Raw genomic sequence first — 14,425 nt, 5'->3', positions numbered from 1 at the left:
TCTCTAGGACTTGGGTTCACATGCAGCTGAGCTTGATTGGATGGAAGTGTCCTCTGCCTGTTGGAAGTAAGGGTCCTACATGAAGCGAGTTTGAGTAGTCTCAATCACAGCACAAAAGTGCCCCTAATTTGGTAGTAAATTGGCAGTTTCACTTAGACAGCCGACAGTATGATTGGTGTGAGAGAGGGACAAAATTCACACTGGTGCTGGAAGGAGGTGCTTTTCAGTGATTGAGTTTAAGGTACATTGATGAGGTAGACTAGTTGAAGCTTCCCTCTGTGTCTATCCATGCTATATCTTGACTTGAAATGCGCTGAAAGAGTTCCATTCCCCAGCATTGACATTCCGCATCTTGATGAGCACAGACTTTAGAAAAAGAAGCTCTTCCTGCTACAACTTCATATTCATTATCTATGAGAACAAAGGCCTCCTTTGATCAATGTTATAGTAACATAAACTCATACCCTTTGGCGTAGCTCCGGGATGGCTTGCCCACCCTGACCGTCTGGTCGCATCATAAGGCAAATCTAAAAATAGAAAGCAGAATGAATGAAATATTCATCAATTAAAAAAAAAACTGACAGACTCTCTTGCAGACCACCAGACCACTGCTGAGCATTGCCTGGTGATAGTCATAGACATCTGGTGTTAAGAAAACACATCTGGGTTATTCTTCTCTTTTATGGAAGTAAAATGTGGGCGGCTGGTGTTGCAATCAGGTCCCAATCCCACTCGAGAGAAAAAAAATAACACTGTTATATTTTAACTATTTACAGTTAAGGAACTTCCCTCACAATTTTTTTACCCAATACTGCCCCATTTAGTTAAAATCCTAGAAGTCTATTTAAATAATTGTTCTCCTCAGTTTTCTCCCCTTCTTTCCACGGACTGTGGCTTCCTTCAGTCCTCCATCCCATCACCAAAGTGATCATTCTTCATGTGTGCGCCTAAGAGTAAGGGTGGGCTATTCAACCATGAAAAGCATCACTGCCAAGCTCAACCTTGTCCACACCCAACATTCACTTGCCAGCAAGAGTCACTGGATAGCAATGAGGAACACCAGCTGATATTCCCTCCCCCACCCCTGCTGAAACCTTCAGTCCTCCCTCCCATCACCAAAGTGATCATTCTTCATGTGTGCGCCTAAGAGTAAGAGTGGGCTATTCAACCATGAAAAGCATCACTGCCAAGCTCAACCTTGTCCACACCCAACATTCACTTGCCAGCAAGAGTCACTGGATAGCAATGAGGAACACCAGCTGATATTCCCTCCCCCACCCCTGCTGAAACCAGGGGTACTGAGGCCAATTGTTGGACCCCACCACCAGCCCAACTAAGATCAAAGAACTCAGCATAAACCAAAGATCAAACAGAGACCTTCTGATCTGTAATGTCTTTACTCAGTGGGGAAGTGTTCATCTAAAGTTTATGGATGTTGCATATTATTGCAGGCAGGCATTTTCCCACAGGGAGAGAGGGAAAACCAGAGGGTGAGTCCATGAAAACATATTAAATTTTAATTACAGGACTAGGCCATTGAACCCAAAAAAATGTGTTCCTTTTTGATAGATCTCAACTTGACCTACCAGACTTCTCACCATAAACCTCAATCCCTTTTCTCTCCAAAAATACTTCCAATAGCCTCTTAGTTATATTGTAGTCACCTCCTAGCAGCTAGTTAGGCAGCAACATTGACAGAAACCTCAGAGAGGTTCAGTTGATACATCGTGTGGAGAGTTGAGAAAATAACAAAAGGAACAAATAAAATTGAAAACAAGAAGATTTCTTCTTTGAAGGCCTGCTTTTATTCTTTTTGAAAAAAAATGTCAAATTTTCAACAACAACAGCTTGTATTTATTTGGCACCTTTAACGTAGTAAAATGTCTCGAGACATTATCAGACAAAATTTGACACCGAACCACATAAGGAGATTTTAGGACAGGTGACCAAAAGCTTGACCAAAGAGGTAGATTTTAAGGAGAGTCTTAAAGGAGGAGAGAGGTTTAGGAGGGAATTCCAGAGCTTAGAGCCTAGGCAACTGAAGGCACAGCCGCCAATGGTGGAACGAAGGAAGCATAGAAGTTATATTCTGCATATATCTCTGCTTTCATTAAAATTCACATAGCTGGTTATATTAACTATAACTATTATTATAGTTAATAATATTATTACATTATATAATAATATAATTATTACAGATACATAATTCATTTGTTACTATTGATAAATAAATAGTGTTTACAGTACTTATACCAAAAGACCACTCAGCAGTTATGTTTACATTGTAGATTCCTACCTGGTCTTACTGTGAGTCTCTGCGGTGGTTCAGGATAAACTGATGGATTTGGAAAGATGAAAGTCGCACCCCCTAAAAAATAAAGTAGAAATAACAGCCATGAAATCGAGTGCAAAAAGAGACCAAATGAATATAAATGCACTATATTACTGATCCCTTCAGATCAAATCATCTTCAGGTCTTATCCCTGATCTAAGGTGACCAATCTCAACCAGAGTGACAATGGAATCACGAAGATTGGCCTCAGTGCCCTGTTCTAGGAAGGGAAAACTCAACAAGGTTCCTGGTTGTTATTTAGTAATCCACATTGGAAAATATGGACGTGGGGTATTTGGGGAGGGGGGGGGGGGGGGAATAAGAATTGACCTGAATGTGATTATGATTTCTGCATAAATACCAATCAGAGGAAATCTTCATGAATGCATTTACGATGACAGGGCAAGCAGCAACCAAAGGAATTCTTTGTTGCAGTGAGGACAGGATCAGACTCAACTGAAGATGCCTCCTTTAGTGAAATACCCCAACACTCATCGTCTGTACTCACACACAAAGAATGGCCACTGGGTCAGAGGTCTGCCACTGCCCGTGGGACTGTGGTACCCTAGTGTGAGAGTACCAGGAGAACAAGGGTAGAAAGCTGGAGGGAATATTGGAGGAGGGAAATAAAAAGAGGTTGTAAAGGTGTCCAGTCAGTCTCTGGTGCAACTTGTACTGTCTTTTCAATTCGACACAAATGTATAAGGCAGAGCTGGTGAATTTTTGCCATTTACTGATCAAGCAGCATTCTTATCTTTGCCGAAGAAGCAATAATAGTGTTGGGGCCGTGTTATATAGAATCATAGAAAGTTACAGCACAGAAGGAGGCCATTTGGCCCATCATGTCCGTGCCGGCCGAAAAAGAGCTATCCAGCTTAATCCCACTTTCCAGCACTTGGTCCGTAGCCCTGTAGGTTACAGCACTTCAAGTGCACATCCAAGTACTTTTTTAATGAGTTGAGGGTTTCTGCCTTTACGCGGGGATGGCTGATGGAAAAGGAGGGAGAGGGGACTTTACATGCACTGGAATCTATCATTTTCCATTCAAAATAAAGGGGTGAAGACCTATTGCAAAAATACCATCTAGAAGCACAACAGCAGCCAAATGTCAACTGGTTACATAGAATCTACAACACAGAAACAGGCCATTTGGACCAACTGGTCTATGCCGGTGTTTAAACTCCACATGAACCTCCACCCCACTTTAATTACCTCTTCCTACCCTGCCCCCATATCCCCCCAATTCCCTTCTCCCTCATATATGCATCAAGCCTCCCTTTAAGTGAATCAAAGCTATCTGCATCAACCACTCTATTTGACAGCGAGTTCCATATTCCCACCACTCTCTGTCTAAAAAGATTTCTCCTAAATTCTTTATTTGATCTGTTAGTGGCTATCTTGTATTCATGCCCCTTGTTCTGTTCTGGATTCACCCACAAGTGGAAACAGTTTCTCCACATCCACCCTATCGAAACCCTTCATAATATTAAAGGCCTCCATCAGGTTTCCTTTTACTCTTTTTCAGAGAAAAGAGCCCTAACCTGCTCAATCCTTCCTGATAGTTGCATCCTCTCGATTCTGGTAACATCCTTGTAAATCTTTTCTGTACTTTCTCCAGTGCTTCAATATCCTTTTTGTAGTATGGAGAGTAGAACTGCGCACAGTACTCCAAGTGTGGTCTATACTCCAAGGTTCTATATAAATTTAACATTGCCTCCCTGCTTTTGTATTCTATTCCTCTAGAAATGAACCCAATACTTTGTATGCTCTCTAAATGGCCTCACCACATTTTTTTGCTACTTTTACCCTACTCCATCTATTTCTTCACTTTTAATTGTTGTCTCCAATTCCTACATTTTGTTGATGATGCTCCGTACATTGCTATACAGGCAGATTAATATGCTCTTATTTTTCATTACTGAATTTCCGTGGGATTGTCCTGATCCCCTACCGTAACTTAAGATTGGCGGAAAACCTGGAGAAATGGCGTATACGGCTGTTTTCAGCCATTTACACTGTTTCTCTGGGGGTAATGTCGACCTCCCATGAAAGTAACGGCAAAGAGCACAGAAGAAAGAGAATCTTGGCAGAGATTCAGGGCCAGTCACTTTTCTTTATAGACAGGAAAAAAAATCAGGCCACAAAAAAAGACATTTTGGTAGCCATCTTTTGTACTAGTTGAAAATTGGCCACTCCCATTGGTAGGAAACAGTATACTCTATAATTACCCTTAAAACTAAATATTATACCACAATACCACACACTAGATTGGACTTCCAGATTTATGCAAATTGCGAGGACACTTAGAACAGTAATGAACAAATGTTGTAATATGTGTCCTACCTACAACATCAGGTATTAGTAGTTCTGATATATGCCGACTACTCACAATTACTGCTGTCTTCCTCCTGTGGTACACACCATTACCCAAGAGAAGGGAAATGCAATAGCCCCCCTCTCCCCCACCGCTGCCAATACCATCTTGTAAACAGCCATTAGGTGATGCGCAAAAGCAACCAAAATTCCCTTCCTCCCTGCCACATAGCACCTCATCTCACCTCCCACTTTGTGCCCCCTCCCCAACTCTAATAATCCGGCTGAAATTAGTAAATTGGTAGTTAGGGAAAATTTGTGGGCACCAATCCAAGTCCTACCATTCCATGGTACTCACCTCTGTTTAGTAGTTTTCATTTATACATGAGGGAGGGGGAATGGACCAGAAGAAGCCTGGCTAAGCCCTGTGTGTCTTGTGCAGTGCTAAAATAGCCAGCTGTGGTTTACTATGTAAGTTACTGTAAACCTTCGGAGGGGGTGGACGGGGTGGGGGGGTGGGGCGGGCGCAGAGTTGGGAAAGGTCTGTGGATGACAGCTCAGCTCTAATATATTACCTGTGTTTCTGGCGTGCATCAGACGTGGTGAATTTTGCAAGGCTTTATCGACATCATCTGAAGTCAAATGAGGAAGTGGTGCTGCAAAATAGGAAATGATTCGATTCAACAGTCACCAAAACATTAACCTATTGAAAAGTGACAGTTACAAAGGAAGAAGTTTGTGCCAACTATATAAAAAAAAAGTTCTGGTCCATGAAAGAATAGGCTGAAAGGAAGCCCCTCAATCATCCTGCACCTCAAGCCACAAGGTTCAATTTTCTACCACTGCCGCATCAAAAGTGGCCAATGTGCCATTTCGCAAAGTTTTACTTCTGCACGGTTATGCCTTCTGAGCGAGTTAGTAATGCTGATTCGCACTGGAAGAAGTATTAATGTCACTTCTCCCTTTTTTAAACTGAGGAACCTAGCTGAAGGGCCAAGATCCATTGTGCAGACACCACCAAGACTGAGAAAAATAGAAGGAAGTAATGATTAGGTGACACTAAGGTTTGGGTTTTTAAAGTTTGCAGCTAGAGGGAGGTAAGGGGTTCCACAGTTTTGAGGTCCTGGGAAAAAATGAGTTGGAGTAGGAGATGGTGCATTGAGTCTTGATTTCAAGAAAGCACAGGATGAAGTTGAAAGAGAACGAATGGTTTTAGTAGCCTTGATACTCAACATGTTCAATCAACAAAACAACTAGATTGCTGAACTATCTCGCCAAAACAGTTGGAGGAAGTCAAGCTTAGACCATAAAGTGCTCTGGTCAGTCTACACCTTAAGTACTGTGTCCAATTCTGGTCAGTGAGACACAGGAAGACACAAGCCCTGGAGATGATGCAGAGAAGACCTATGATACTGATCATTATCATCAGAAGACTGAGGTATGAGGAAGGACTGGAGAAACTTGGGCCTTTCAGCCTTGAAAGCAGATGAGGATGAAAGGGTATTACTAACAGGTCAAGGGGGCACAGGCTCAAACTAGATAAAGGCTAATTTAGTACAAATGTCAGGGAGTTCTCCATTCAATAAGTCTGAAACACGTGGGCAAGGTGGTAGAGGAAGAACCCTGGAATCATGCAGGAAACAGTTGGATGCTGTGATGGCCAGGTCCTTTCTGGATCGATGAGTTAAGATGGATTGACTGTGGCCTTGTGGCGCCAAAGACTGCACTGACACCATGATTGCAAATAAACTCCCCTCCTACGATATTGCCGTAGAAGCCAGTGCTCTGCTTACCTCCCGTGTGCCCCAACTGGGAGGCCCAAGGTTCACCCGAAATTGGGCTTCGGGCCTTTTGAGTGAGCCGCTGGCATCTGTCGCACCGCGAGAGGCAGGTCACCCATTTCAAACAGATGAATTTCGGGCCACTTTTGTCACTGGCAGCAGCACTCTGGTAAGTCCTGAGGTGGGATGGGCGGGGGGGGGGGGGGGGGGGGGGTAGGACAGGGGGCGGGGGATGGGGATTGGGGCAGATCGCAGTGGCAGTGGCCCTTGGTAGTGCTGTGTAGCTGGGAGGAGCATTCTTGCTCCTCATGGCTCCACATTAAGATGCATAAAAAAATTTTTAGTTACCTTTTCAGTGACGGCTGTTTGCTTAGCAACAGGCATGAAAGGAAAACCTGAGCAACACCTGAAAACGGGCCCTGCTGAATTTAGCTGTGACCCGAACCCACTGCAAAATTCATCACTGTTAGACCTGTTTCATGCCTGTAAAATGGGCGCAATGCATACCAATTTCTATCCAATAGCGATCATAACATGATCGAGTTCAATGTAGTGTTTGAAAGGGAAAAAAGTGAATCAGCTGCTAAGATTCTAGACTTGGGTAAGGCCGACTTCAATGGGATGAGACAGAGACTGTCCACAGTAAATTAGGCAAATCTGTTAATGGGTAAAACGACTGATGATCAGTGGGAAATGTTTAAAGAAACATTTAACGAGATACAGAACTGGTTTATATCCCTGAGGGGCAAGAACTCTACTTGCCAACAAAAACAGCCATGGACAACTAAAGAGGTAAGGGACAGTATAAGACATAAGGAAAGGGCATAGAAAAAGGCAAAAAATGGCACAGATCCTGGCGAATGGGAAAGATACAAAGATCAATGAAGGGTCACAAAACACATAGTAAGAGCTACAAAAATAGAGTATGAAAAGAAACTTGCAAGGGATATCAAAACCAATACTTTTATAGTTATATTAGGAAAAAGAGGGTGGTCAGGAGCAGTGTTGGCCCCTTAAAAACTGAAAGTGGGGATATTGTCATTGACAATGGGGAAATGGCGGACATGTTGAATAATTACTTTGCGTCAGTATTTACAGTAGAAAAAGAGGATAGCATGCCGGAAATCCCAAGAAAACTAATATTGAATCGGGGACAGGGACTCAATAAAATTAACATAAGCAAAGCAACAGTAATGAAGAAAATAATAGCACTAAAGAATGACAAATCCCCAGGACCAGATGGTTTCCATCCCAGGGTTTTAATGGAAGTAGGTGAGCAGATTGCAGATGCCCTAATTATAATCTTTCAAAGTTCTCTAGATTCAGGAACTGTCCCTCTAGATTGGAAAATTGCACATGTCACTCCGCTTTTTAAGAAAGGAGTGAGAGGGAAACCGGGGAATTATAGACCAGTTAGCCTAACATCTGTTGAGGAGAAATTGCTGGAGTCTATAATTAAGGATAGGGTGACTGAACACCTCAAGAATTTTCAGTTAATCAGAGAAAGCCAGCATGGATTTGTGAAAGGTAGGTCGTGCCTGACAAACCTGATTGAATTTTTTGAAGAGGTGACTAAAGTAGTGGACAGGGGAATGTCAATGGATGTTATTTAGGCATTTGATAAGGTCCCACATAAGAGACAGTTAGCTAAAATAGAAGCCCATGGAATCGAGGGAAAAGTACGGACTTGGTTAGGAAATTGGCTGAGCGAAAGGCGACAGAGAGTAGGGATAATGGGTAAGTACTCACATTGGCAGGATGTGACTAGTGGAGTCCCGCAGGGATCTGTCTTGGGGCCTCAATTATTCACAATATTTATTAACAACTTAGATGAAGGCATAGAAAGTCTCATATCTAAGTTTGCCGATGACACAAAGATTGGTGGCATTGTAAGCAGTGTAGATGAAAACATAAAATTACAAAGGGATATTGATAGATTAGGTGAATGGGCAAAACTGTGGCAAATGGAATTCAATGTGGACAAATGTGAGGTCATCCACTTTGGATCAAAAAAGGATAGAACGGGGTACTTTCGCACCTGGAGTACTGTAAGCAGTTCTGGGCACCGCACCTTCGGAAGGACATATTGGCCTTGGAGGGAGTGCAGCGTAGGTTTACTAGAATGATACCTGGACTTCAAGGGTTAAGTTACGAGGAGAGATTACACAAATTGGGGTTGTATTCTCTAGAATTTAGAAGGTTAAGGGGTGATCTGATCGAAGTTTATAAGATATTAAGGGGAACAGATAGGGTGGATAGAGAGAAACTATTTCCGCTGGTTGGGGATTCTAGGAGTAGGGGGCACAGTCTAAAAATTAGAGCCAGACCTTTCAGGAGTGAGATTAGAAAACATTTCTACACACAAAGGGTGGTAGAAGTTTGGAACTCTCTTCCGCAAACAGCAATTGATACTAGCTCAATTGCTAAATTTAAATGTGAGATTTGACAACCAAAGTTATTAAGGGATATGGGCCAAAGGCAGGTATATGGAGCTAGATCACAGATCAGCCATGATCTTATCAAATGGCAGAGCAGGCACGAGGGGCTGAATGGCCTATTCCTGTTCCTATGTTCCTAATTTCTACCCAAGGTTTTCCTGTCATAGATGTGGCCTAGCAAGCGGCCGCCATGGAAAAGTTGAGTAAAACTTCTGTTTTACAGCTTTATGTGGAACCAGGAGGAGCAGGACTGCTCCTCCCAGCTCCACAACACTCCCAAGGATCGCTGCTGTTGTACGAATGGCTAACCCTCTCTCGTTGGCCCCCACGCACTGCCCATCCAACCACCCCCCCCCCCAACCTGGACCTACCTGAGGGCCGCTGTCTGTTTGAAGTAGGTGACCTGCCTTTCGAGGCAGCTTGCTTAAATTATTCAAATGAGGCCCGAGGCGTAACTTCGGGTGAGCCTCGGGCCTCCTGGTTGGGGCGCGTGCTGTCTGCGCGTTGATGATTTTGCCCCGGAAAACGGAACAAATCCATTTTCTATCTCAATGTTTCTACAGATAAAGTTTGGTTTTAATCAGGCTTAATTGATATAACCATTTTGGACAGAAAAAAATCAAATACTTTAAGTAAACAACTGACAATTACAACTGTCTGCACTAGTCTCCATCTCCCCTCATCAACATGAAGCTTTGGTTAGTGATCTGTCTTCAATACTGGTGACTGAGGTGCACTCTCCGCCACTGCTGCTCACCAGTACGGGGAAACGGTGACATGCTCCCTGCACCAAGTGAGCAAAACAGGTGAGTACGTCACCCCTGCACTGTAATATGCCAATGTTGGCACCTCCGGGTTTCATCAGGTTTAATCTAATATTGGAATTCATCCTTTTGGGGGTGATTACTGGATTCAATTGGCTTTAACCCTGAAATCAGAAGGCTGAAGTGTGAATAGGAGTAGCCTTCGGTGCAATAAATAGTGCTGCGCCCATCCTCTCACCCCTTTATTCCTGCACTGCATAGCACTCCTAACCTTTGACCTTAATGCAAATACATGCAGGAAGAAGCTTCCTCCACATCAGTTTTACTGAGCATTTGACTGGTCGCACAAGCCGATTAAAGTACATGGAAATACATCAGGCTTGGGAACCTACATCTGAACGTGTGAGATGGAGCTGTGCAACTTGCTACAAAGAAACCAAATCGTTAGCGGCCAATTGAATTAATTAAACTCCATGATGTTTTGTGGCTATGTAAGCTTCATTAGGGACTGTGGCCTAGAAATTCGGCCCCCCTAAGCCCCCAGTATGGTGGGCAGGAAGTGCACGCTCACTTCGAGCCAGAGGTGCTCCGCTCACCATATTGGCAAAGGCCCCAACCTGAAACAGGCATTAGGCCCTTTGCATATGGCCCCCACTGCCAGATTGGTTTGCCCTGCGGCAGCCGGCACCAGCACCAGCTGCACTTAGGAAAACCAGGCCTACATGCGGCATAACAGGCAGTCGTCAAAGGGACCACCTGTTAGGCCGCAGCTAACAAGTTAAGTTTTCAAAATATATTTACCTGAATGTGGAGTTGGGAGGAGCATGAGTGCCCCTCCTAACTCCACACTCAAAGAAAGCGGGCACTGCCGAACGCCAATCCCCCTCCACCGATCGCACCGCTCCTCCTCACTGGCCACTGCTATCTCCTTCCCCAGTCACCGCTACCTCCCAATACAGTCGCCCCCCCCCCACCTTCCCAATTGCCTACCTTCCTGGTTGTCCACCTTCCTGGTCACCTCCCCCCACCCCTTCCTCACTTACCTGAGGGCCGCTGCACCCCGCCGGGTGCCCAAAAATGGGCGCGCCTGAATTTCTAGGCCTGTATGTGTCACTATAGGTATAGGACAGAGATGACCTAATCCAGACAATGATGTATGCAATACAAAATATCAGTAATTACAAATTCTGTAAGCCTTGCTGCTTGAGATATAATGTATGTCACATCCTGCTCTATTTACATTAGTTACTTTCTGTTTTATGGTACAAAATTTCCAAGCCATGTAACTTCCTGTTCATTTGTGTTACTTTGCAACTTTATAGAATTGACAAAAAATGGAAGCTTCTAAAGAACAGTTTTGGAAGTGTTTGTCCCAGGGCTCAATGTGTAGACGTGCTCCCTGGTGTGTTATATATAACAAATGACCGATGACGGGCAGAAAAAGACCCACTGGTCCATCCAGCCTGATCCACACAATTGCAATGCCTTGTGCAACACAATACACACACTCCCCACCCCACCCCGCCCCGCCCGAAAGCCATGTGATCTCCTGGGAGAGGTGGAAAACCAGATACACACCCAGGCCAATTAGGGGGGAAAAATCTGGAAAAGTCCTCTCTGACCCCCTTAGGCGATGGAAAAGGTTACTGGGAAATACTGACCAGGAAAGTCCTAGGTTGGCCCATCATCTGTACTTGAGTTATGCAATTGTAACCAGGGTTGCAGAAGAGGTTATTGCAATTGGCCCTGAGCTGAGGAGGGAAAAAATCCAGTGAATGCCTCTTGGAAATGGAGCCACCTGGATTTCAGGTAAAGACAGAGAGTGGTTAGAATGTGGAACTTGCTACCACATAGAGTAATTGAGGCGATGGGCATAGATGCCTTTAAGGGGAAGCTAGATGAATACATGATGGAGAAGGAAAAGAACGATATGCTGATAGAGTTAGATGAAATAGGGAGGGAGGAGGCTTGTGTGGAGCATAAACACCCGTGTATGGCCTGTTTCTGTGCTGTAAATTCTATGTCATTCTATGTAATTCTGCTGTTATGCCCTCAGACCTTTCCCTCTCACTGGATAACCTGCAGCCATTCAATGTCTAGGCTTACATATTAAGGATATCCATTTGGCCAAGATACAGAAGAACAACCAAGAGTCATGAAACTGTATCCCAGCATGAGTCAGCTCCTTCAGCAAAGCAGGGGAGAAAACTGACAAGGAAAAAGGAAGCACGGATGCTCCAAGCAACAATTATAGGGAGTGTTTTTTGCACAAATATCATAGAACCTTATCCGAAATCATTGCAAAATGATGGGCTGATGTACTTTTATCTTAAGATCCAGATTACAATCTATTTGAGTATTGACTTTCCAACTAACAATCAGAAAGAACAGAAATAAAAACAGAAAATGCTGGAAACACTCAGCAAGTCAGGCAGCATCTGGAAAGAAAGAAAAATGCTGATGTTTGAGCCATAACCATTCATCGGAACTGCGTGGGATTGGGTAGATTTTGGCTTTCTGCGATAGTGTAAAACGAGTGATAGCAAGTTGGCTTCAATGGAAATAAAAATCGGGAGAGATGTAAAACGGGCTGCCGATTCGCTATCACCCGTTTTATACTATCGTATAAAATCAAGATCTACCCCGATCAGTCTTGAAGGACATTGAATGCGTTCTTACTCTCTCTGAGGTAGTGCAGGTGTGACAGGAGGATGTCGGCATTGTAGCTTGGTGTGAGACGCTGAAAATCCTCTTTGGTCATTTTGCATAGCTCCTTCCCATCAATATTCTGGAAGAGTGGCACATCGACGTCAATCAGGCCATACTCCTTCACGGCCCACTCCAGCCACTGCCTCACGTGATCTGTGGACCATAGTGTAGGATCTATATGTGAGGGGGAGAAAAAGAAACAAACGTTGGCAATGTTACCCTCGAACAGTGAGGGAGCTTTACTCTGCATCTAATCTTCTTTGACAGCACCTCCCAAACCCGCGATCTCTACCACCTAGAAGGATGGGGCAGCAGGCGTATGGGAACAACACCACCTGCAAAACATCCTGACTTGGAAATATATCGCCGTTCCTTCATCGTCGCTGGGTCAAAATCCTGGAACTCCCTACCTAACAGCACTGTGGGAGAACCTTCACTACACGGACTGCAGCGGTTCAAGAAGGCGGCTCACCACCACCTTCTCAAGGGCAATTAGGGATGGGCAATAAATGTTGGCCTTGCCAGTGACGCCCACATCCCATGAATGAATTAAAAAATCCCATGTTGTACCTGACCTTCGTGCTTTGTGCTGATATTGGGCACCTGAATTAAACGTGTTCAATTCCCAGCACTAATATCTCACATTCACTAGTGCAAATGTGACAAAAAATAGTTAATAAAATAAATGTCATTGGGAAAATTATCTGGTCACTGAATGATTTCCCAAAAAAATGTTGGGAAATCCTAAACTTGCACAGAGCACACTGGACGAGAACAGGGAGGGTATCTTTCCTTGCCCGTTCCCATCCTCCACAGAAGTGTACCTGGGTGTATAATGGGTGGCCAATCCACTACCGCCAGTTACCGTCCCCACTAAAGTTGAAAATTATCCCCTCTGTCTCTTTCTTACAAACTGCATATATTGTCTGAGGATCAAATGAAACTAATCTTGTCCTCATTTGGTATCTGTCTGGAGGTGACAAATACAAATGGAGGTGGGCCATCCTTTGAACCTAGCTCTTACACTCCAGATAGGGCCGGTATTTGCCTCTCCATAAATACGCACACATACAGACTACAGAAATCCTTTCCAGAAAGCAGTTAGCAAAATTCTGTTTGAATTTATCATTGCTGTGTAATGCCACCATCAAGGTTAAAAGGACAGAAGAAAGTTTAACAGCAATACAGAATAGCTTCCATTTTAAAAAATCCCAACGACCTGGCCTTGCTATAGTTTAAATGCAAGGACATAACATAATTTGAAACTGGGAAAATTCCGTGTCTGCACAGCCTCACACTTTTACACTGCAATGGGAGAAGGATGATAAACTCACTATCTCACATGGGATGTGGGTCCTTCTCAGATCATTGCCCTGCTCCTGCCTTGACACCAAGCCCACATCCTTCTACATCCCATTGAACCAAGGGGGGTGAATTTGGACAAGGACAAGGACGTAAAACAGGCGGAATCGTATCGGTCGCCCGTTGTACGCCCCACGTGATATTCAGTTCCACTGACTTCAATAGAACCGAATACCTGGCGTGTCGTATGACTCCGCCCTTGTCCAATCTCACCCCCCAAGAACCTGACCATTTCTGGTTTTGAATACTTTGTGTGTGTTTTTTGTGGTCCATCCGTTCTGCGCGTTAACAGCCACACACTTAAAAGGATTTGCTTGGAAACAATTACCTGCCGGCACAATCACTCTCCGCTCGTTTGTGGTCATGTTAGGAGGCGGCACGTGCTTCTCCTCCATGTAGCTGCTGTAACTCATTGGAACGCTGTCCGAACCACTGACCATCTTCCCTGCTTTGGCTATGCTGCAGTGTTCTGGCGAGTTTCTGTGCAAATAAAAAGGTTACGTGAAAATCAATGGAATATTTACGAGCCAAATGCAGGTGTTGTGTGGCTGGGGCACCTGGAGGTGGCTGGGAGAGGGGAGGAGCTTTGCGATGCACAAGAACATATAGCTCTTCATAAGCTCACACACACTTAGTGCTAAACAGAACGAATGTTTTATTACATGGTGTGCATTTCACATCCCTCTAAAACAACAGATGCATTGCATAAAATTCTGTGTAGGGGGT

At 44.1% G+C, this 14,425-nt stretch overlaps 2 protein-coding genes across 7 annotated transcripts in view; one reads left to right on the top strand and one right to left on the bottom strand.

The window, feature by feature from the left end:
* Nucleotides 1-14,425, bottom strand: part of erg (ETS transcription factor ERG) — a 229,171-nt gene that overhangs the window by 7,736 nt on the left and 207,010 nt on the right. For 5 of the 6 annotated variants that reach the window (XM_067993298.1, XM_067993299.1, XM_067993297.1 and 2 more), the window contains 5 exons: nt 14,028-14,179; nt 12,308-12,511; nt 5,221-5,301; nt 2,297-2,368; nt 465-527 (listed from right to left, as the gene is read on the bottom strand). In XM_067993298.1, the coding sequence (XP_067849399.1) occupies nt 465-527; nt 2,297-2,368; nt 5,221-5,301; nt 12,308-12,511; nt 14,028-14,179 (572 nt within the window). The remainder of the gene's footprint in view (nt 1-464; nt 528-2,296; nt 2,369-5,220; nt 5,302-12,307; nt 12,512-14,027; nt 14,180-14,425) is intronic. The other variant, XM_067993302.1, reaches the window with a different exon arrangement.
* The window catches only part of kcnj15 (potassium inwardly rectifying channel subfamily J member 15), a 277,287-nt gene that overhangs the window by 69,955 nt on the left and 192,907 nt on the right, over nt 1-14,425 (top strand). The window lies entirely within an intron of this gene.

This window comes from Heptranchias perlo, chromosome 11, assembly GCF_035084215.1.
Source record: "Heptranchias perlo isolate sHepPer1 chromosome 11, sHepPer1.hap1, whole genome shotgun sequence".
Taxonomy (NCBI): Eukaryota; Metazoa; Chordata; class Chondrichthyes; order Hexanchiformes; family Hexanchidae; genus Heptranchias; species Heptranchias perlo.
This window is presented reverse-complemented; position numbering and strand designations above follow the sequence as displayed.